Source organism: Platichthys flesus, chromosome 8, assembly GCF_949316205.1.
Source record: "Platichthys flesus chromosome 8, fPlaFle2.1, whole genome shotgun sequence".
Lineage (NCBI taxonomy): Eukaryota > Metazoa > Chordata > Actinopteri > Pleuronectiformes > Pleuronectidae > Platichthys > Platichthys flesus.
Genome location: NC_084952.1, coordinates 11,173,500 through 11,197,179, shown reverse-complemented (window position 1 = coordinate 11,197,179; position 23,680 = coordinate 11,173,500). Strand labels below are relative to the sequence as shown.

Below are 23,680 nucleotides of genomic sequence, written 5' to 3'. Positions count from 1 at the left end.
TCTAAATCTGAACCATACAATGACCCAATTACGTAGCTCATTTCTGGCCAGTGGCCCGCTCTAACCACGGGAGGAACTAATTCCCTGGGAAGTCAGATGTAAAAGGGCACAGGGAGTGGAGAAAAGCCACAGGCCCTCACGCTCACATCCAGGTGTGGCATTTGGAGCTGATCCCCCCCTCCCCCTCAAACGCTTGCATTCGTGTTGGTGGTCTTAATTAAAGTGATATTTCGAGAAAGCAGGTCCTGTTTGTTCAGTTAATGAACCCCACTATTCTCTGCGGGCAAATGGAAATGCAGGCACTCCAATTAGCATATGTTAGCATTCTACTATGTTTATTCCTCACTGCGGAAAACAGCTTACAGAGGCGAAAAGCTTTTCACCCTTGTAAGAGTGTAGCTGTGGAACTTTTTCACCACAAAATATTTGACTCCAGTTAATTAAACATAGATCTAGGAAACTTGCATCTAAATGCTTTGTGCATGTAGATCAACCGAATCTGTATTTGGGTGCGCGGGTTCTGTTAGGCCATGAGTTTTGTGAGTCACAGCAGGCCACACATATTAAAGACACATAAAAAGACCAGGTGAAAAAAAATACTTTATTTTCAGAAATGTATACAGTACACGTGAGGGGGAAATCCCCCATCTTTACAGTAGCCTGCGTCAAGTTGCAGCTTGCATATACATTATGATACTATTTGTCATATTCACGCAAGATCAATTAGCAACCAAACATATAAGAGAAAATAAAGCAAATGTTTTCATTGAGTAAACTTAGAAATATAAATTCATTGGGATGTGCAAAATTGTTGTCCGCTAATGCTTTTCAAAACATTTTGGATGTAACTGCTGCTCCAGTTTGATTGTCTAAATAATAACAATAATACAAATAATAATGGACAGACACATACAATGACTATGTTGCAGTGACTTATCACATAAATACTTTATTAGAATTTATTCCCCGTCAGCATTTTAGCCAATGTGGATTGTTCATTCATTATTTCTATTACTCGGTGACTTGCACATCCTGTATATCTTTCATACCAGCTGTAAATCATATGTTCATTAATTTATATACTGAACAGTCCCTTGCTCTGTATTCACATGAGGTTATTCATCATTTTCATCATCCTGTCAGACAGGCCATTTAAAAGTCAGTCGTTGTACAAGTCATTATTTATAATCGCAGCCTCTCCCTGGGGGGACATCTGCATACGCCGCCTCTTGCCAAAGGTGGAGAAGGCGTTGTGGACGTCCAGCTCACTCCGCTGTACAGCGGGCCTCAGGGTGCAAAAGCCCGACGGCGTCCCGGGTATGTACACATTGTGGTGGTAGTCAGGGGGCGGGTGTGGGTGAGGTTGGGGGGGCACCGCCGGCGGCTGCTGCTGCTGAGGAGGAGGAGGTGTGCAGCGGGGAGTCCAGGGGCGAGAGGTGACCCCACTGGTTGATGGAGACATCTTGTATTCTGTAGAGTGACGCAGGAAGGAGGGGAGAAGCGAATACTTGATTAGACTATGCACTACTGACTCACTGCTGTAAGGATAATTTCATTAAGAATCTTATAGAAAGTGTTTTGCAATGAGGCGAGTAAACAGTGACATACAACAAATGAAGAGACCCAACTAAGTGAAGGTAAGGAAAGACACAACCAACATAAAATGAAAGGGGAGAAAGGGGAAAAACAAAATATCATTACATCAAGCTATGAAGATGTGCCGTTATATACCGCACTTGTGTCAGAGTGTTCACTACAGGGTGAAAATACAATGTGTGGAGTTTTGATGAAAGCTATTGGTCTCCTGTGTCCAGCCTGTCTTACCTTTCGGGCCTCTCATGTGAGTACCCCAGGTCCAGTACTGTCCAGGGGCCATGGACGTGACGTAGTTATCTGGGTCAGCGTGCATGGCCTTACGCATCAGTGTGCCATCCATGTTGATAGAGTTGTAACTACAGAAAAAAGATCCCAGTGTGTGATTAAATAATTGACTTATATTTCAATTCAACATCTACATTATATCAAGTTGTATAAAAGGGATTTTTTATTCAGATGCCTTATCAGTTCAAATAATACTTACTAAGAATGTTGCTTCCTATTATAAATATGCATATATCACAGGTGATAATTTACCTTTTTATGGAGGAGTTCTGGTTTTTTGTCAGAGTCCAGTCTGTGTTTGGCTGCTTTAGCTGCAGAAGGAAAAGAGAAAATAATTTAATATTCATAAAAATGATAAAAATCTTCATTTAAATTCACACATTTCCACAAGTTGACTGCTCTGGTCTATTCAAAAAATCTCTCCTAAATCTAAGTTCCAGTCAAAACAGTTTTGATAGAAATCTTTGGTTCCGCCCTCTTGGATCAGTAGAGGTCAGTGATAATCGACATGAGCAGTGGTCCATCAACGTGTTCGTCGTGCAATGAAGACAAGGCTGTTTTCTGATGGGTCGTGGCTGCCCCCCTGTGGACGTTTGGCTGAACAGTCTTTTTTCATTTGAAAGTGCAGAGGTGCTGTTGCCTTCAGCTACGACTCGTCTGTCACTTAGTTGTGCTTTTATCCTCTGTGGAGCAGAGGGAGGGGGTGAAGGAGAGTCATATTTATTCCGGGTTTGGGTCTCATGGTATGGATTCCACGCTCTATTTATTCCCCTAAAGTTGTTAACAAGGAGAATGCGACGTAAGCGTATTATTAGAATCGGTATTCAAAATACACTCCTCGCGAACTGCGCACAAAACCAATTAGGACCCCACCGGGATGAAACGAAACATGATCCTAATCTTCAAAGGAAACCGTGCCAGGGAGGAAATTAAGAAAATTACACACGTCATTGTTTTGTGGATTTTCTGCATCATTTTTACATTAATATTTGCCTGATGCTCCTCGAGCAAGGTTTTTAATTAAAAGTCTCAAAGACGGCCTTGAAAAGTTTTGCGCTCCTATAGCAGCGATACGCACGACCCGAGTCGCCTCCACGCGCACATGTTGCCACACCACTCCGCCCGAGCGCGCACCTGTCGTACACGACTCAACGGGTCGTTCGTTTGTTTCACCTTCACTTCATCAACTGAGACAGGACTGTGCGCTCCGTGTGACGCTCAGATGCTTTCATGGTAATTTGCCTTTGAGATTTAATGTGTCACTGACGACCTCGCGCCAAATCACGTGCTCATGCGCTGAGGGTGAATTAGAGGAGGCAATTAACGACAGGAAGGACACTTCCTCCTGGAGGAGCACATAGCTCCGGGCTGCACAATCACTGTGACCTCGAAATCCCTCGTGTGGCCAGAGGTGTACAGTGTGGGCCAGTGACCGGGCTGACATTTCTCACAGTGCCCGATGGAGGCGTCTGGTATCGGGGGCTCTGAGTCGTTGCGCCTCCGCCTTATGATGGAAACAGGCAGACGACAATGAGCATTACGCGCACGTTTACGCACCGCTGCCCCGTCTATTAGAATTAGAAAACACTGATGTAGACAGCCTGCCTCCGTAAATCCTCCGTCTCCTAGTCTCCTCGTCCCCTTCACCCCCCCTCTCCTTCTTCCCCGTCCTTGCTCGACAAATGTGAAACCACGTCTCTATCTCTCTCTCCTTCTCTTCCCTCCCCCCGCCCTCTCTCTCTCCCATCTCTCTCTATCTCTCGCTCTCGCTCCCCCTTTCTCTCTCTTTCTACCTCTACCTCTCCCTCCCTCTCTCTTCTCACATTCAGAGGACAACGCCGGATCCGATCTACAGGCGTCCCACGTCTCAGTCCAGCCGTGTCCTTGCACCCCTCATTCTCCTTGGCCCCTCCCCCCTCGATGTCCTCCCCTGTCTCCCCAAAACCGTCCATTTGCCATTTTTCATCAATAATGCCCCCCCCCGTGACTCGCCACATTGTGTGTAGTATAATGGTTCGGCCGCGCGTGTGCCCTTGAGGCACAGTTAGTGAGGTTATCTGTCCTGTAGTGTTAGTCTGAGTGCAAGAAGGCGTGTCGCAAACCCGACTGATCGAACAAGAATTGTCTGAACCCGGGGCTGATGAATTGAAACGGCCGCCATTCACCTTGTTCATCATGTGTATAACCTTGACATTGTATTCAGGTATATGTACTGGGTGCCTGTGTATGTGTGTGCGTGCGTGCGTGCGTGCGTGCGTGCGTGGGTGCGTGTGTGTGTGTGTGTGTGCGTGTGTGTGTGTGTGTGTGTGTGCGTGCGTGCGTGCGTGCGTGCGTGCCTGTGTGTGTGTGTCCATGGTGCAATAACACTGGATGATGTAGACATCATTACTCTCTCAGGTCACGACCTTTTAACAATCAGTTAAAATTAATGATAATATTATTATTTGAAATTCATTTTTCACACATTTATATCAATAATATGTGATGGAGACATCTGGAGATATATGATTGAATAGAGGAGTCCGCTTGAACCATATCTCATCTTCCTCTCAAGCAGTAATTGATATCTCTCATTCCATAAAGATGATGATAAGAAGCAGTATGTGCGCACAGCATATGCTCCTGGCTAAGCGGAGCGTTACACTTCCAGTAACAAGTCAATTAGAATGGAATATCACGTCGCCTCTGTTCATTTTTCTCGAGAGCAAAACATCACCATAACCAGCACATCTGGGATAAACGACTGCCATGATTAAAACAATCATTGGAGGCGAGATACCGTGTAAGATTGTTATTCACTAGAGAGCAAATCGAGAATCGAGGCTTTGCTCAAGTTAGGTTCAAATTCGTCTGGCATGCGTAATTTGACCTTCATGAGCGAATGTCACAGTCTAGATTCGTGTCAGATACATTGATTTTTGACACTGACAGTAAGTGAGAATGTTAGATTAACACGGGCAACATCATCTCCGGGGTGTTTTTCTATACTCTGATTCGACTGTACCTCATTGGGAGTAGTTGCTCCGTTGTTCACAGATGCGCTCCGGCTTTGTGCGTTCCACGAGTTTTCTGCGCTCTTCGCTTCGTTGTTCCTCGGCGTGCTGCCGGGGCTGCACGGCTTCAGGAACATAAAGTCACTCTTGGCAGATTCGGGGGTCAGGCACACTTTATAACAATATGACTGAGAGAGGCTGCTGTTTGCATTCACTTCCATGCAGTTTGTGGGCACTTTGGCCGCGGAGGAAATCTGCAGGTTGAGGTTGGATTTTTTGAACACCTCCGGGGGCGGCTCGGGCTGGAAACCGCCGCAGCAGCAGCAGGCGAACGGGGGCAGGTTGTACCCACTGTGGGTCTCCCTGTCCTTGTAGCACTTCACCGCGGCCAGCACGATGATAGCAACCAGGAATATTAGGGAGATTGTGCTCAGTGACACGATCAAGTAGAGAGCGAGGTTGGAGGGGGGCTGTGGGCTGAGAGTGAGGTCTCCGAAATCTGACAGCGACTCGGGCACGCTGTCCACCACTGTGAGGACAATGGAGACAGTGGCGGAGAGCGGCGGCTGCCCGTTGTCCTTGACTAATATTACCAGCCGGTGCCTTGTTGCATCTTTCTCCACTAACCGGCGTAAAGTCCTGATTTCGCCGGTGTACAGAGCCACGCTGAACAGTCCTGGGTCTGTCGCCTGTAATACCTGATAGGACAGCCGGGAGTTTTGCCCCGCGTCTGCGTCTAACGCTGTTATCTTGGTAACCAGATACCCGGCATCCACTGACCGTGGAACCACCTCTGTGGCCACGGTGCCGTTTTTGGGCAGCGGGGATACAATAGCGGGCGCGTTATCGTTCTGGTCCAAGACAAAGACATTGACTGTGATATTGTTGGCGAGAGGGGGGAAACCAGCGTCCTGCGCCTGGACCAGGATCTGAAAGTTTCTAAGTTGCTCATAATCAAAAGAGCGCAGTGCGTAGATATTGCCGTTGTCCGAGTTGATGGAGACATAAGTGGACACGGGCATGCCCTGAATCTGACCCTCGAGAATAGAATAAGACAGATAGGCGTTCTGGTTGGAATCGGGGTCGAACGCAGTGACGGAGCAAATGGAAGCGCCCGGGGCATTATTCTCGGTCACATAAACTGTGTATGAAGGTTGAGAGAACCGCGGGGGGTTGTCATTAATGTCAGACACTTGAACGAGAATGGTTTTCCTGGTGGAGAGCGACGGAGAGCCCAGGTCGCGGGCTGTGAGCGTGATGTTGTACTCGGACACCGCTTCCCGGTCCAGAAACTCGCTTGTCACCAGAGTATAGTAGTTTTTGAATGATGAATGGAGCTGAAAGGGAACGTTGTTCGGGATTTGACAGTCAACATTCCCGTTCTCTCCAGAGTCCCGGTCCATGACACTGATAACAGCTATGACCGTGCCCGGCGGCGCGTCTTCCTGGACAGGTGTAGACACTGATGTGAGGATGACTTCGGGCGCGTTGTCATTCACATCCAGGATGTCTACCAGCACTTTGCTGTGCACTGCCACAGCCGAAGGTCCCCTGTCTTTCGCCTGCACGTACAGCTCGTAGACACTGGATTTCTCATAGTCCACAATGCCCTTCACTCGGATTTCACCCGTGTACGGGTCCACGCTGAACAGTTCTCGCACCTTCAGGGGTGCGTGCCCGCTAAACGCGTAGGTCACCTCTCCGTTGGAGCCCTCATCCAAGTCTGTGGCGTTTAGCTTCAGCACCAGCGTCCCCCTCGCTGCGTTCTCCACCAGGCTCGACCGGTAAACTGAGCGGTCGAACACGGGCACGTTATCGTTTGCATCTAACACGATAATAGTTATCAACGCCGTCCCGGAGCGTTCCGGCGACCCCCCGTCGATGGCTGTCAGAACCATTTCATGTCTTTTCTGCTGTTCCCGGTCCAGTGGCGTGTCCAGCACGAGCTCGGCAAACTTGCTTCCATCGTTGCGCGTCTGGATGTTCAGTATGAAGTGCTCGTTTGCGCTTAGCTGGTAAGAGCGCAGCGAGTTGGTGCCCACGTCCTGGTCCTGTGCGCTCTCCAACGGGAAACAGGAGCCGGGCGCAGCCGACTCTGTGATGTCGAGGTTAAACTCGCTCCATGGGAAACTGGGAGAGTTGTCATTCACATCGAGAATCTCCACTTCCACTCTGTATAGTTCTAATGGGTTCTCAATAACCACTTGTAAGTGTAAAAAACAGCTCGGGCTTCTTTCACACAGCTCCTCTCTGTCCATCTTTTCGTTGACGAAGAGAATGCCATTCTCCAAGTTCACCTCTAAATACTGCTTATTTGCGCCGGAGACGAGACGAAACCGACGGGCTGACAGCTTAGCCACATCCAAGCCCAGGTCCTCGGCGATGTTGCCGACAAAAGCTCCATGCTCCAGCTCCTCCGGGATGGAGTACCGAATTTGCGCCAGAACCAGGTCAACGACACACGCACACAGAAGCAGACATATAACCAGTCCAGTCACCGGCACCCAGCTGCCTCTGGAGAGTCTGTGATCCATTTCAGCGGCGCGCGTAAAATCACCTCACCAGGACATCCTTCTCTTCATGGGGCCATTCAGCAGAAAAGTAAACACAGAAGCAGATCCTGGCCCCGGTTCAAAGAATCTTCACATATAAGTTTGTAACATCTATGTTTACAGATAACTTCACTTTGTAGTTGAGCTGAGGGGACAAGATATGATAGTGGAAGCGCCGCTCTCTCCCTCTCTCTCTCTTTGTGTGTTGTGCTCCAAGCGCAACACCGGTGGTGTGTGAACGGGGGAGGCTCGCGCTTTGATTTTCCAGTGTATTAGACACTCGGAGGAGCTGGTGGGGAGGCGTGTGTGTGTGTGTTTGTGCGAGAGTGTGTGTGTGAAAGAGAGAGAGCGAGAGAGAGAGAGAGAGGGAGACAGAGGGGTGGGGGTGGAGGACGGAGGGGGTGGACGTTGCTTCTCCATGCTCCGTATTGGAGGACGCCGACGCGAAGTGCGACTCTAATTACTGTAGACGTTTAACCCTTTCGAATCCTCGTGTCTATTCCTCTGACCTATTAAAAAGACGAGAAGGCGTAAGTTTGACACCAGACGTTTGAGACAGATTTGGATTAGGGGACAAATTGTGTTGTGGGTGTCGTTTTCTAGGCTGCCTTTAACAGATGAGGATGGACAAGGATTTGTCTCGGTGACCACACTGCCCAGGGTGGCAGTGGTCGCTAACATTATTTTGTACTTTGATGAACAACAACTCCCATTTTAGCTTCAGAATAAAAGAATTACGCCCTCAGGGACACAACCGTTACATGTTCCAATGCAGAAAACAAAACACCCTGGCCTCTTTCGCTTTGCCTCACTCGGGCAGTGGCCAGTGCCAGCAGGCTCCTGGGATTCCATGATGCTTTTTAATGAGAGCCCTTTGAAGATGAATGCCCACATTGCAAAAAAAAACAGTCCCACATTAATTAATCATCACACGCCAAATTTGGGCTTTTTCAAAAAGAATATTTGATTGGTCAGAGCACTCAATTTTGATCAAATTTGAAATGAAACGGTTTTGGATCTTAAAACGATTGTAGTGACAATCATGAGTGGGTGATACACTCGTACAAATAGGCATTACACGACCGTGATTCACGTAAGTAGGCCCGAACATGTATCAACATAATCAACATAAAAGCAATGTCATAAAGCCTTAATCATACTTGTCTGTAATCAGGTATTATAGCTGGGATTAGATGAATGCCACACAGCCAAGGTGACGTGTTTACAATAGCAGAAAGAAGCGCGCATGGATGCTGGGGGTGATTTGAGGAAACAACATTTTGATAATAAATGACCTCAGTATTAAAGACCTACCACTGAGTACCAGTGTGTTATTTAAGGACAACTACCACAGCTCAGGCATCTTTAGAGTGCGACACATGTTTGTCCAGATTTGATGTGTCCCCTGTTATTCCTGATCCGTTAGACAACCGCTGAACCAGAGAGTGGGGGGAAAGTAAAGGATGTCTTTGTGAATTCGGGTTCGTCTCCGCACAGACACGAGTGGCATCCTAATGTAAGACGGTGGCTCGAAATCTGAAAGTGTCTTTCTGGGGACTGACGACACAGCTTTGGCCTCCAGGCAGCGCTGGGCTTGTTAGGAAAGGGGGGGGGGGGGGGACGGGGGAGAGAGAAAGAACATGAAACAATTATTTCTACATCCTATGGGCAACATTTCCTTTTAGACTAGACGCTACATTTTCTGTTTAACTGCCCCTAAACCTGTGAACTTCTGCATTCCGCGTCCGTGAGAATGATCAGGGGAACCGCGCGACACTGATGCGTAATGTTGTTGTGATATTTTCACTTGGAATAAAAGCAGTCAAACGGGACAAGTGGGAATAGTTCAACTCAGAGACAGAGGTTGTATCTGACATTTGTCCTTTACGCAGTTAAGAGGATAAGACCTTCAGGAAGCAGGGGATGAGGGTGGAATAGTTGATCATTCCAGTCCAGCCTGGCGTTTCACAGGGGGACAACAAAGGGCACGACATATTTCTGAGCAGAAACTGCAGTGCTATCAAAAGCTCATCAGATGTCATCTATCAAATATCACTTGTGCTTTCCCTATAGGAACTAAAGTTGTCCCTGACCTATTTGTCCAACAGCCAACAGCCCCTGAAATGCACCGCCCTCCCCTTTTCAGGAAAAAAAAAAAAACACGAAGCAAAAATCCCCAGGTTTAAATAAGCAGGAAACACAATCTGCTTGCAGACTTAACCTCAAGCAGATGGTTAAGCTTCTCCAGAAATGATTACATTTCTGGACAAGAAGGGGAAAAAAATCACCAGCACCAGTTCCATTGCTTTCCCCTTCTTTTTAATTAACGGAGTGAAGGATTAGTGTGCAGCTATCCGGGATCAAGCGTTCTCCGACGGAAGAATACAAATGTTTTGTGATAAATAATCCTAAAGCGCTCCGGCCGGCGGTCCCTGTGTGCCTGTTACATTAACATGCATTACACGGAGTATTAGGCCGCTCTCATCCGCCTCGCTCACCCCGCTCCCCGACAGAGAGGGGCGGCCTCCACTTCCTCTGAACCACCGCTCAGCAGCCACCCTGACCCTGACCCCTCGCCCCACTCTCTGAAGAGTGCGTGTCAGGTTGAGAAGGTGTTGACCAGGTTGATGAACACCTTTTGTTAGAATAATTAATTTATACACTCACATGCTAAGAAATAAAGATTTTTTTTTCTCCATTTATTCATCAAGGGTTTTTAAAGTGATCAGGTATAAGGTGTTGGATTTACCTGAAAGTTAGCAAACTGAATATTTCAGATTTCACTCGTGATCCTGTGGCTCCCTCTGCTGGCCACAGCCTGACAATGTAAAACAGCCTGGAAATAAGGACCACTGTTGTAAGAGACGTGTGTCAGCAACAAGGTGGTGAGCAAATGAAGGACCCCCATTAAAAAGCAACGGATGGAAATGGTAAAGTTTTTTTTGTCTTACTTGGTAAGTATAGAATCATCATACATAATGATTGCTATTCCTCAACACTTCGAAAACCACTGAGTGAAGGCACTGCAGATTCAAGGACGACAAGTCTATAGTCTTAGTCACCTGAATAAAAAAAGGGTCTCAAACTTTACGTTTTAAACATACAGACATGTTGTGATAATAAATGGGATGACATTTAAAAACATGCAAATACACCGTCCAATCTAATATCCAATGCATTTTCTAACTATATAAAAATCCAACATTAAACACGTATGTGACTATGAATGAGTTCATAACATTGATTTGATAGGTTTGGTGTCTGGGATTAGACTGAATTGCAGGCGACGTTAATAAATAAGATCACAGAACTATATAATAATCACAGAAGGGGTGAATTTGTCTCTCATAAACATTTCACAGTAAGTAAAATCTCATATTAACTGAAAACCCCCAGAGACAACCTCCAGAATGTCTTCATTAAGTTTTATAGATTTGACTTTGTCTCTGTCAGAGGCCGTTATGGTTTATAGTGGGTTTTCTTTTCATTTGTGATCTTACTGCGCCATCTACTGGGTATTATCTGCATAACATCTACCGAGAGAATGAAAACCGCAGTGTTTAAGCTGTAGTCGTCAGTCAGTTCATTATTATTCCGCTTTATAGAGGTTAACTACATAAATGGAGTTTTATAACATCTGAAGGAGGGTCACTGATGACAAATTCATATTTATTTTAAAAATGAATAAAACCAAACATTCCACAATACATTAAAATAGACCGTGAGCTATGTTTTATACCTACAGTCTATATCCTTACTAGGAATAATCATAAACGATAGAGTAGGCCTTTGTAATGATACACTTTCACTTGATTTATAATCTTGACATTTAGAATAACTATCTCATAACAGACATTATTTTGTAATATGTTTCTGTCAAGTATGAATTATTAATGAAGATCACATTAATGTGCTTGGAATTAGTCATCTCATGTTCACTGTCACCCTTTGGCACATAATGTTGAGTTTAGACTTTTGCGACTTGATAAACGGCGCTTCCTCACCTTCAAGGGAATTTGTTCCAAAGGTGGAGAGCCGCTAAAGCCATGAACACCAGGTGAAAGCCATTGTAAAATGCTGAGCCACATCTTACTGGGACTGGAGACAACACAGGTAACTTGTTTGTCTGAGTTCCTTTCACCTTTGCACGTCTATACGAGGAAATACAGTGATAGACTGGGCCCAGTGGAGGGGATGAACCACAAGAAAAACTGGAAATGTGGCTACAATGTTATTATAACACGACAAATAGGAGCCTAGCGTAGAAGAGAGAGAGAGTAGAGTGAAGGAGGGGGATGCATGTGTTGGAACCTTTTAGGCCAAAGAGCTAAACCGATGTTAAGGATATTTTGAATAAGTTTAGCAAATCAATGAACATGCCAATGAGTGGAGTGAGCTGTCTGTCTTCGGGGTCAATTTGAAAGTTATGATCACAGTAAAGAACCACATGTTGTACAAAGATTTGCCAATCAAACCCCAAAAGAGCAAAAGCTTACGTTTTTGTCCTGGTGTGGTCATGTGATACCTGGACTGAGCATTTGATAAGGGTTCATCTAGTTGCAAATGGACGTTTTGTTACGTTAACACAGAAAATCCACTAGGGGGAGCTAAAGACCAATAAAACATGGGGCCATGTGCTGTTCTCTGTTTCTGACAAATACTGATATGTGAATTAAGGCCCACATCTATCTGATGCTATAAACACAAAACATGTGTTGTTTTATATGCATGCGTGTGTGTGTGTGTGTGTGTTTCTTCCAATTACTGACCCCCCTCCCACCCCCCATCTCTCTCTACAGTTTCCATAATAACCCGCTGAACTCTGTCCCATGTGTCACCACAACATCCATCAGTAGAGATAAACAGAAAAAGGAGAGATGTGAGGGTGAGAGGAAAGGTGGGAGGTCACACCACAGAAAAAAAAGGGCAAGTGATTATGGGGGAGGAAGGCAGGTGAGGGGAGATGAAAACGAGACTGGGACAGAAAAGAGAAAAAATAAATGTTAGAGACGAACAGTAGCACACCAAAGTGGTGAAGTGATAGGAAAATGAAGAGCAGGGATAGGGCAGAGCAGAGGGAGGAAAAAGAGGGAAAGAGACAGAATGGAGGGTTTTTCGTCCACATGCTTCTCAGCTGTGTAAACTGAAGGTCTCTGCTGCTTCTCGGATTCCCCAGAAGAAGGGGGATATTTATAGGAGGCTGGCAGTGGCAGTGAACGGACCCTTGCTCTGTGTCACACCCACTAATATTATTATTATTACTTTATATGCGCAAAAATGGAAAATGTCAGCAACCTGAGAGGCCTGCAGGGACAGTGCGTGCATGCACTGTCTCCCTCCCTGTGCGTGTGCCTGCTGCATGTGTGTGTGTGTGTGTGTGTATCCTCAGGTCTGTGAGAAACGGTCTATTGGTGAGACAGAGCATCTGAAGGAAGCGGGCAAAAGCAAGATGCAAGAGGACAGAATTCAAGGAAAACAGGGAGAAGTTGGCATGAATCGAGGGGTGTAACCTGATCCGCTGAACTTATTAGAGCTGTCAGAGGGTGAGAGAGAAGAGAGAGAGTGAGAGGTGCAGCAGGGCTAGACAGACACAGACATGAATTCATATTCCAGCTCCAGATTATAAGATTCCCGCAAGTTGCAGACGTGTTGAAACAGCCTACACACACACACACACACACACACACACACACACACACACACACACACACACACACACACACACACACACACACACACACACACACATATATATAAAGCACACAGGCTCACACACACACACACACACACACAGGTCCACGTCCACCTGGTAACAGATGCAAACCCAGGCACACATGCAGAAACACAAACAGTCTGATAGACATAACAGACGTGCATGCGTATGCACACATGCTGGGAAGAGAGGAAATTCCAGAGGGAACAGGTGGGAGTGGCGATAGCAATCTATCAGGATGACTTTGATCTTCCCCATGCCTCTGTCACCACCGCTCAAATATACTGGATGGATCAGGTCGGCCTCCAGTGCATGCACGAGCCAAGATGTAATAACAGCCCCACACTGAAGTACTTAACAAAATACTTAGCAATGTAAGAGTGCAGTTTTAATGGAGGGAGAGCACATCAGGTTGCATGTGCCTGTTGGAATTCTTCATGTGACGGTCCGTCTACCTACGCTTTCTGCTGTTGTTTCCAAAGTGAAGCGGAGATGGAGCAGCGGAGGCCTCTCTCGCTGTTTCCACTGAGGGCCAACAATGGAAGAGGAAAGGGAGACACATAAATTGCTTTGGCACAAATGCAGTGTCGGGCGAGGACAGAAGGCAAAGCTCAAGTTGGTGTGTGTTCTGGGTGACCTCGGGCATTTGAGACAAAAGGATTCAGCAAAATGTGTCATCACATGGGAGAAAACACCAGAACCCTTATCTCTCTGTCTGTCTGTCTGTCCGTCCCTGTCTGTCTCTCTAGCAGTATAACTGTCTATCTGTCTATCTGTCTGTCCGTCTCTCTCTCTATCTATCTGTCTGTCCATCTCTCTCTCTATCTGTCCGTCCGTCCGTCCGTCCGTCTGTCTGTCGGTCTGCCTGTCTCTCTTCCTGTGTCTGTCTCTCTATCTGCCTTTCTCTCTACCTGTAATTCTCTCTGTCTATCTGTCTGTCTTTCTATCTATATCTGTCTGTCTCTCTGTCTATCTGTCTTTCTCTCTCTCTGTCTCTCAGTCTATCGGTCTGTCTCTCTGTGTGTCTGTCTCTCTATCTGCCTTTCTCTGTACCTCTAATGCTGTCTGTCTATCCGTCTGTCTTTCTATCTATATCTGTCCGTCTCTCTGTCTATCTGTCTTTCTCTCTCTCTGTCTCTCAGTCTATCGGTCTGTCTCTCTGTGTGTCTGTCTCTCTATCTGCCTTTCTCTGTACCTCTAATGCTGTCTGTCTATCCGTCTGTCTTTCTATCTATATCTGTCTGTCTCTCTACCTGTATGTCTGTCTGTCTCTCTGTCTATCTGTGTTTCTCTCTACCTGTCTGTCTGTCTCTCAGTCTATCGGTCTGTCTCTCTCACTGTCTCTCTGTGTGTGCGTGAGTATGTTGGGGGGGTATTGGTGCCAAGGCTGAGATAAGACAATGAGAGAGATGGAGAGCCCCCGCCTAAGGGGCCAAGGAGACATTTGATTGACAAGCCACATGAACATGAATGTGCCTGCGTAACCACCTCTGTATCAAACCCTCATAATCGCACCGCTTCTCCTCTTCCCCCCCCTCAACCCATCCCAGCTCCACTTCCCCTCTTCTCAGGCCCTTTCTTCCTCTACACCCTTCTCCCACACCATCCCTCCTTCCTCCTCCATTTCCTCCAGGCCTTTTTTTGTTTTATTGGGAAGCGGGCGTATATTAATGACCCTCCCGGTAATTAGCTACTTTAAGGCATAAAAAGTCATGAATGGAGGGCTGCCCGTGAACAGGTTTGCACATAAACACATTGGTCAGCGCTGCATGGCCAAAACACGAGCAGGAGTCGTGAAAACATGCAAGGAGGGGAAAAAAACTCAATCGTGACGGAAACCGTTTGCAGAAATTATTCATTTCCCTCCTTTTTTATGTTTTCCTTGTGCTGAGTGTACACCCCTCCCTCTCCCCAGCCTCCCTCTTTCACCCTCACTCTTTCCTTCTTGCACGTTCCACTCCATTTTGCATATCTCAGACCCCCCCCCCCCCAACCCCTGTGCTACACCTCACCACTTTTAAAACAACTCTCCTTCCCCCTCTCATTCTCTCTTTCTCTCTTTCTCCCTCTCTCTTTCTCCCCACCTCATTCCCGGCCCTCTCCTCGCTACCTGACATTGTGGCTCGATGCCCAATGAGTCACACCTCTGCTAAAATCATCAGAGGTGGAGGGAGGGAGGGGGCAAAAGAAAGAAATCGTCGGGGAGAGAGAAAAAGCAGGAGAGTATGACAGAGAGAAAAATATAGAAAATAAAAATGGGAGGAGAGAAAGTTAGAGAGGCAGAAAGAGGGAGCCTCCAGGGAGAGAAAGGAGCATAGAGTACGTTTAACTTTTTGACTCCAGTAGTCGGTGTGTGCTTGTCAGTAACAGTTAGCCAGCAGACAACAACACTTTCCACACGCTGCCGAGGCACACACATGCATGCACAAGTGCACATGCACACGCAGCCACACACAAACATAGTCATACAATGACATCGTGCATAGGCCCACCTGCATGATCTGCAGTTACACACACACACACACATACAGCAATCAGACATGCAAACAAACCAGTGCAGAAAGTGTGGCTGCAGCCCTGCCGCTCTACATCAGCCTCCCCCACCCTCTCTCGCCGTTGCCCGTGGATACCACACAAACACTCCCAGTTGGGCAACACTGGGAGTCAGGAGAGGACGTACACGGGTCACACACACACCTCCCGAAGTGCTGCGGGTTTCGAAAGCAGTTATATGTGGGGAATATGTAGTTAGCGTGTGGTTCATTGCATTTTGTGCATGTGTTTCCGAAGTCAGTCGAGCTGTTTTCGTGTTGAGCCTCTTCCACCAGAAATGTGCCTGCGCGCAACAAACCACAGCGGCGCTCCGTTCCAAGATGCTGCATGAAATATGTGCGATGAAGCTCACGTAGGAGTGTGTGTGTGCGTGAACTGTCCAAGAAAACAAGGGATGAAAGAGACAGACGAGCTAAGCAGATCCAAAGAACTGCCAGGACAATATATCCACGGCACAGAAACTCAAGATAAAAGGGTTAATGACCAGAAGAAGTATTGTTTACGACAGTGAGTCTGCTCGGTTCCTCTGATTCTACTCACAGCGACCCTTATCCCGGGACTGTGACCTCGGCTTGCTTGTCACAGTGGGGGCGCAGGCTGTAACGAGGCTTGTGTTTTATGAACCCTGAGGGATCGCGGCAAGCTGTGTTGCATGTTGCCATGTGCCACGTGCCTGTCATCACTCAGCGGTGTTGTTTTGGAGCATTTCTCTGCCTCAGTCAAACAAGCGCGGGCCTCTGACAAACAGGCTTTACTCTTTCTGATATTGAATCGATGGGCCCGTTGAAAAGTCCAAATCAATCTGTCCATCAATCAATTGGTTTTTCCCTCACAGATCCTCGGGTTGGCTTATCACCACACGTCCAGAAGGAAGGAAACCAAGTCAGTTTTATGTTTCCTTTATCTTGGGTTTTGCACCAAGGGATTCGTTTTGATTTTAGGGAAACGGAATGGCTGCAGCTGAAGACTCTTTACAACCTCTACAAATGGCACAATCTATGTTGCTTTGATGGGGTCAATCCCGACTGAAGCCCCGGGCTTAGGAAGCGGAACAGGCCTCTACCCATTGCTGTAATGTTTTTAAAGCCATACCAGCTAACCACAAAGCTCCTTTTGCCCTTTGTACAGAACACACCAGACAAAACCTTGGAAGCCGTCCACAGTAAAGCACATTCCCAAACTATTTCTTTTTTCTTCTTTTTACAAGTGTGGGATGAGGTCGAACAACAATTACGGTAAAATGTGACTAATATGTCACAGACATGCTGGTGTGTTTTTTTTCTGACCTACTCCTTTTTTCTCCTGTTCCATCCATCCTCCTCTCTCTGCTTGAGAAGTGTTCCCTTTCTCCTCAAACCCCTGTAATTACAAACAAAAGCGCTGACTCTTCTCCAGCTGAAACAATGATAATGATGGAGAGTTGTAAGTGTGTGTGTGTGTGTGTGTGTGTGTTTCTTCATCAAAGCTGCGTTGACGTTGATGGGTTTAGAGAAATGTGTGGAGGACAGCGAGGATTAACACAATCTGGGCATGAAGCCCCACAACTGAGAGAATGGTGCGCCTGTGTGTGTGTGCGCGTGCGTGTGTGTGTGTGTGTACATATGTTGACTCTGTCTTGATAGCAACGATCCAACACACAGCTGCTTTCTAAGCTTGGCATTTAAATGAGGCAAACAGACACTTGGAGCAAATGGAATACAGAGAGAGGCGGTGACAACATAGACGGATCGAAGTGATCCGAGGAGCAGACTCCAGAGCAGGTTGTACGTACACGCGGGCTGAAAAAGCTTTAAATATCATAGTAGTGATGTGAGTATATAGAGTCAGTGTAAGAAAGAGAAGGTGACATGATTGTGGCAACTAAACCTCTATGTTCTTAGCGATCATTCGACACAACTTGCTTTTTTGTGGTCCCTTAATCTCGCACCCCTCGCACCACAACCCAAGTGTGCAGCTGAACATGAGGTACAATCCGGGGAGTGTGTATGTGTTTCTGTAGTATCTAGGCCACATGTATGCACGGTTGCGAGGTAGAGAGAGTGTACTGCCTGGTTGTGTTTGGAGCGGGCCCAGGCCAGAGGAGCTCAAAGCACTGAATGTCATCATCAGAGCTGTCGGAGAGCCAAGCAGTAATCACACCCAGATCACCTACACGCTCACGCCAACTTACAACACCAGTCAACCCAGAGCGGTGTGTGTATGTGTGTGTCTGAAAAAAGAAATGAAAAAAGAAGGGAGACTGATTGAGAGGGAGAAAGAAAAACGAAAGACAAGAAGTATATGTGCATGCTGCAAGTATGCATCCTGTCTTACCGTAAAAAGTGTGTGTACACGGACGAGCATGCAGTCATACTGTGAGTGCAGCGAACGAGTGAAGTGAATGTGTGCACAGGAGAAGAGGGTGTATTTTTCTCTCCTTCTTTCTTCCTCCCTCTCTCCATGTCAGTCTCATATCCCACCCCTCTATTTTTCCATTTTTACATGTAGCTCCAGATGTGAAGAGAGTGAAATATTGAATTACAGAAATGGGCTTGTTTCTGCACTTTGGCTATATCAAAAACAACCCGGTGCTCTCCTCTGACCCGACACACACACTCTCTCACTCTTTGACAGTCACTTTAAAAATTCCATACGACCGTTTACTGCAGGTGAGCGGGGCCAAGCAGTAGGCTGTAATGCAACATTTGTTAGTTCTCTGGTGCACTTTCAGTTTTTATTTTGTAGTCAGCGGTTTGTGTCCAGACTCAGAATTTACACTTTCCAAAACAATTTTTGTTTTAGACACCACACGCTCCCTATTCAGTGCATCAGAGTCGAGCAGCAGACCCCACATGGATCCTGGAAGGCCTCGAGGTGCATTTATCAAAGGTATTATCGAATCAAGAATGGACAAGATAAGCCTGTGAGTGTCAGTGAATATAGGAGCATACTTAAAATAATAAGTAATAAAAACTGTTGTTCTCAGAAATGAAATGATTTCATGGAACATCATTTTTCTGACATTGCATCACCGGATGAACAAGCTCCTCTGGGTCTTTTGATAAAAACACAAACAGATAATAGCTCAGGTTCAAGTCAGGTTTAATGATCTAAATTTATTGCTTTATGGAAATGTGTTTGGAAATTATTGCTGAACCTAAACCAAATGACAAGTTAAGGCTTCTTTAAAAGGTATGAGCAGAACATTAATAGCGAAAACTGCTACTTTCATGAAGATATAAAGTCAAAGGCAAAAGCAACAAGCTACAGGCCTAACATACAGGGAAATTTGTATAAATTCTAGTTTCTATTGGGATCATTTGAGAAAGAAAAAAATGACAAACAGGTTCAAAAATGAACACAACAGTACAAATAAACAAACTTACAAAATAGTCCTACAATTGATTATTTGCCTATTATTTAACTGTACGTCTTTAAAATTGTAAAACCTCTCTCAGACGTTCGTTTCACATCACATCTCCTGTCTTGTCACGCACTGGAATCACGTACACAGCGATGTGACATCGGAAGCTGCTACAGCGCAAGTAGCTTGTATCATATTGTTACAACATCCCCAAAAAATCTACCCTCTCCCCTCTGCACATATTGTTCTGAAAGTGTAGCCTCCTGCTCACCTCCTCCATAAACCCTGAGCTATCCCGGGGATACACATGACTTACTGATTGAGTGTAGACAACCTGATAGCAGTTTAGGATCACAGTAGAGTTAACACACTGTCAAATGCCATGCAATGAGCACCTCAACAGAGGACAGATGAGAGTAACATGTGAGCGTACGCAGGGCGTGTGTATGTCCGCACATGGTATATGAGAGGGCCGAGTGTGAATTGTGTGTGTCTTGTGTGTGCATGATGTGTGCGTGTATCTTGAGTGTGTATACGTCTGTTTGTGTGTGTGAGGGCTACCCTGCTCAGGGCATTGACTGAATTGTTTCCACATGTGTCTTAACGCAGAGTTCTGGGCGGGTTTGGAGGACAAGGGAGGAGAGGGGGCTGCTGTTGGTGAGGTGGGGGGAATGGGGGGGAGGGGGGGGGGGTCAGGTTTCATAGCACCATGCAGCACATCTGGGCTGCGAGAGCAGAATTAGAGTTCCCACGACTGAAAACACACAGCCTACACACATTCACATGCATCTGCACACACCTTGATAAACCACGAGTGGTACACAAACATCTGTGCTGTGAAAGCATGTGCACACCCACCGCTGCAAACGCCACTGCAGCGCACAACATACGTACACACGCACTCAGCTACCACACACATTGTACAACCAGGGAACGAGCTCCTCATTTATATTATGCAAGTGCTGCTTATTGTATCATGCTCTGTTGCTTTTTAAGCCCGGTCTGTCTTATCCGCACACTCTCTCATGCGTGCCCACACACACAAACACACACAGCCCAACACCACTTCTTCCCTGGCACAGCTGTCCCAAATGCTGCGGGCACACGGGCGTTTCACTGGCACGACACATGGAAGGAAAATCTGAATGTGTTCTCACTAATCATTCCCCTATTCCACTCAGAGAGGGAGAGAGACATGCACACACACATACACACAATGGGAGAGAGAGAGAGATGGGGATGGATAAAAGCCGGGATGGCACAACCTGTGCAACAGGTGTTGAAAGGTGAGCAAAGAGGAGACAATGTGAGCTTCAGCGAGAGTGACAGCGAGGCATAAAAAGCAGGTTAGAGGTGAGTGGATAAAAAGAGAGAGCAAGAGGGAGAGAGAGTGGGATGGGATAAATGGGGGCATGCCAGTTCCATAAATGTTTAATTGCCAACAGGTTTATTCATGTTAAGAGAGAGCGAGAGAGCGCAGAAGAAAGAGAGAGCTTAAACAGTACAAAATCTGTCTAGAGCCCCCAAATCTAATTTACACAACAAACAGAGGGAGGAGAGAAGAGGGGGCAGAAACGAAGGAAAAGGGGTGGGTGGGGGGAGGGGGGCTGCTAATTGGCTACAGTTGGCCATGTCTGGCCTGAGATGAAAGAGGGAGAGGACAGAGGACGAGGGAGCAGGAGGGAGGGAGGTGAGAGCAAAGAGAGGAGTCAAGGAGTCAAGGAAGGGTGTCGACGACACAGACTGGATGGAGGGATGATGGGATGGAGGGATGAAGGGATGAAGGGATGGATGGGGATACAAATGGGTGACAGAGTGTTGTCTGCAGTTTATATCACATATGTATTCCGGCTCATTACTGATGTTTTCTCTCTTTTTTTCCTGTAACCCCGGCCTGTGTTGTAACTTTCCGTAACACAATGCAATGAATGAAAGTAAAACTAAACCATGGTCTTTCCTTTTCATTCACATAAATCTTTGTTGAGAAACAGAGTGTTGAGACGTGGACAAATATGAATAAACCCCAAAACATATTTGAGTTAATTGCCTCCATCTCTCAGGTTTTTTGGCTGATGTTATTGTTGTTTTATTGTAGTTATGAAGGATTAAATAGTCGTGGAAGCCCTTTTCGAACGTCAGCCCTACCACGGGGGTAACACGTGGCTGACGTTCGGCCGGAGGCTACTGGTAGTCAGGCTACCCATCAAAATGGATGAGAGGATGGTGTTATATTTCACTATTCCAGTCTTACTTACACTGCAGCAGAGTTTCTCCATCTGTAGATGGATTCCACAAATGAGTCAGAATGGACTTTCCCAGCTGTGCTGCACTTTGGCGTTGTCTGCTGCGCTGGTGCAGGGATACTGGAACTGTTTTGGCCTGGAGAGTCCTTCCTGAATTGAAACAACTCGTAACCTCAGCTGCAGCACAAAAGGCTTAAAATTCTATTGGTCTCCAGTGTGAAGTGTACCTCACACTCCCTCTGTTTATGGCAGGACCCTCACTCCCCCTCATCTCACCCCCCACTTCCCCTCTCACTCTGTATATCTCTCCCATTTTGTCTCTCTCCCCCCCCTGTTCCATCACATTTTACACCTCCTCCTCCTTGCCTCCTCTGTGTTTGTACTTAAGCGTATTCCTCTGTTGCCCTTAACACCCCCCCCACGGGCCACATGTGAAGAGCAGAGCCTAAATGTCACAAAGAAAACATGATATCAACTTAATAGGTCAGCGGCGTCCACAGAAAGGTCAGTGTGTCTCGGGCTTGGCCGGGCCTTCGGCTCTGGCTGGCAGGATGGTGATGTGTTTGCAGTAGGGACATTCTTAACAAGTCTGTCCTCCTCTCTTTCTCCCTCTGTAATGCAGACCTATGTCTCCAGGCTGATGCAGCATCTGTGCTTTGTTAAACATATTACTGTTACGCAAGAATCCAGGGAGAAGAACAACAACACTTGCTAAATATTTTGTTTATTGAAGTTAAAAATGCATTCTATTGCGGTCAAGAATCCCGGGTGGAGGAGAAACGTCACTCTGATTAATTATGAAAACAAAAGTTAAAAGGAAAATAAACCCAAGGGGCCGGCCACCGCTGGAAGAATCGCCCTCGGTGTGTACCTGACTCCGTTTGGAGCGGGGCCAGAGCCAGGCCAGGAAAGCAGGTCAGGGGGTACTGTTCTGTGGGAGATCTGTTTGGAGTCTGCTCCGTGTGTGTTTTTGTGTTTAGCACGGTTTAGTCAGTCTCCGATTTACAAACATTTAAGGCCCTGCTGCAGCTCTGTTTCATTTTTCATTTAGTTGCAGCCCAAGGCCATGTCCCAGATTGGAGACTGCTACACAGCACAGCGCTGCACACCGCACCGAGCCGCTCCCCTCCTCATCGTCTGGTCTGGTCTGAGGAGATGAGGACCTGCTGGTGACCCCAGAGCCCAGAGCCTGCAACACACACACACCAGACACACATTCTTGCACATTTATATATGCACACTCACACACATCTAAACCTAAGCAGACATATTTCTCTCCGTGCACGCAAACACACACAAGCGAGTCAAGAAAACACAGACAGATATGGAGACAGAACACACACACGCAGACAACATGTGGAACAGGCCGACTAATTCCAATAATACGAAAAAATCTGCAGACACAGACAGGTATGACAAAGCCGCCACAGCAACCCAAAGACAGACATTACACACACGCCACTGCACAGTTAAGTCTTTAGTAAGGTTTAACTTTAACACATGAGCATGCACATAGTTGAACGCACACACACCTGAAACCCCTAATAACTAGTAACACACACCCTCACACTTACTAGCACACAACTGCATACGCAAAGATGCGTGGACACCCCATTGAACCCTGCACCAAAATATGTACACAAAGAGACGTATACACACACACGCACGCACGCACCCTTCAGTAGATGCAAGTGTGCGCACACAAACACACACCTGTGGTTTCAGGCCAGCACACAGAGAACCCTTTAGTCTTCGAGCTGTCTGTCCCACTTAAAGTGAGCGCTGCCTGTGAAGAGGACCTGACAGACAGAACAAACACTCACAGACAGACACACATACATACACACACACACACACACACACACACACACACACACACACACACACACACACACACACACACACTGTGATGCGTACACTGCTGGAGCAGAAGACCTGACTAAGCTGAATTTCCCCCTGCTCCCCTTTCCTATTTTCCATCTGCCTCAGCGTAGGAGAACCTGCGTGGGGAAAAATAATGCCCTCCATACACACACACACACCACACTTAAACTTTCTCCCGACACTCCTTTGAACACATGCGGAGACACACACACACACACACACATTGCTAATCCGCTCTGTCAATCTCCATGGTTTCCCTCTCTGCTTTCTATTCACCCATTTCTTTCTATTCAGCCTCTCAGTATTCCACTCGTTTTCCCGTTTTCCTCAACTTCAGCCTTATCGCTTTTCAGTACCCTATCTCCTTTAGCTCTCCTCCTCCCTCCCTCTCTCCCTCCCTCCCTCCCTCCCTCTCTCCCTCCTTCCATCCCTTTGTCGTTTGCTGTGGTGCCGTGTGGTTGACCAACAGCCAAGGAGAGACAAGTGCAGGAGTGCAGGCCAAACATGCCTGCCTCTCC

At 46.8% G+C, this 23,680-nt stretch overlaps 1 protein-coding gene across 1 annotated transcript; it reads right to left on the bottom strand.

The window, feature by feature from the left end:
- Positions 1-582: 582 nt before the first annotated feature.
- Positions 583-7,534, bottom strand: si:ch73-233f7.1 (uncharacterized protein LOC100537710 homolog). Its single transcript, XM_062394525.1, has 4 exons — positions 4,886-7,534; positions 2,134-2,192; positions 1,825-1,952; positions 583-1,470 (listed from the first exon to the last, which is right to left on the bottom strand). The coding sequence occupies exons 1-4, from the start codon at positions 7,406-7,408 to the stop codon at positions 1,160-1,162; spliced, it is 3,021 nt and encodes a 1,006-aa protein (XP_062250509.1). The 5' UTR covers positions 7,409-7,534; the 3' UTR covers positions 583-1,159.
- Between the last annotated feature and the right edge of the window lie 16,146 nt (positions 7,535-23,680).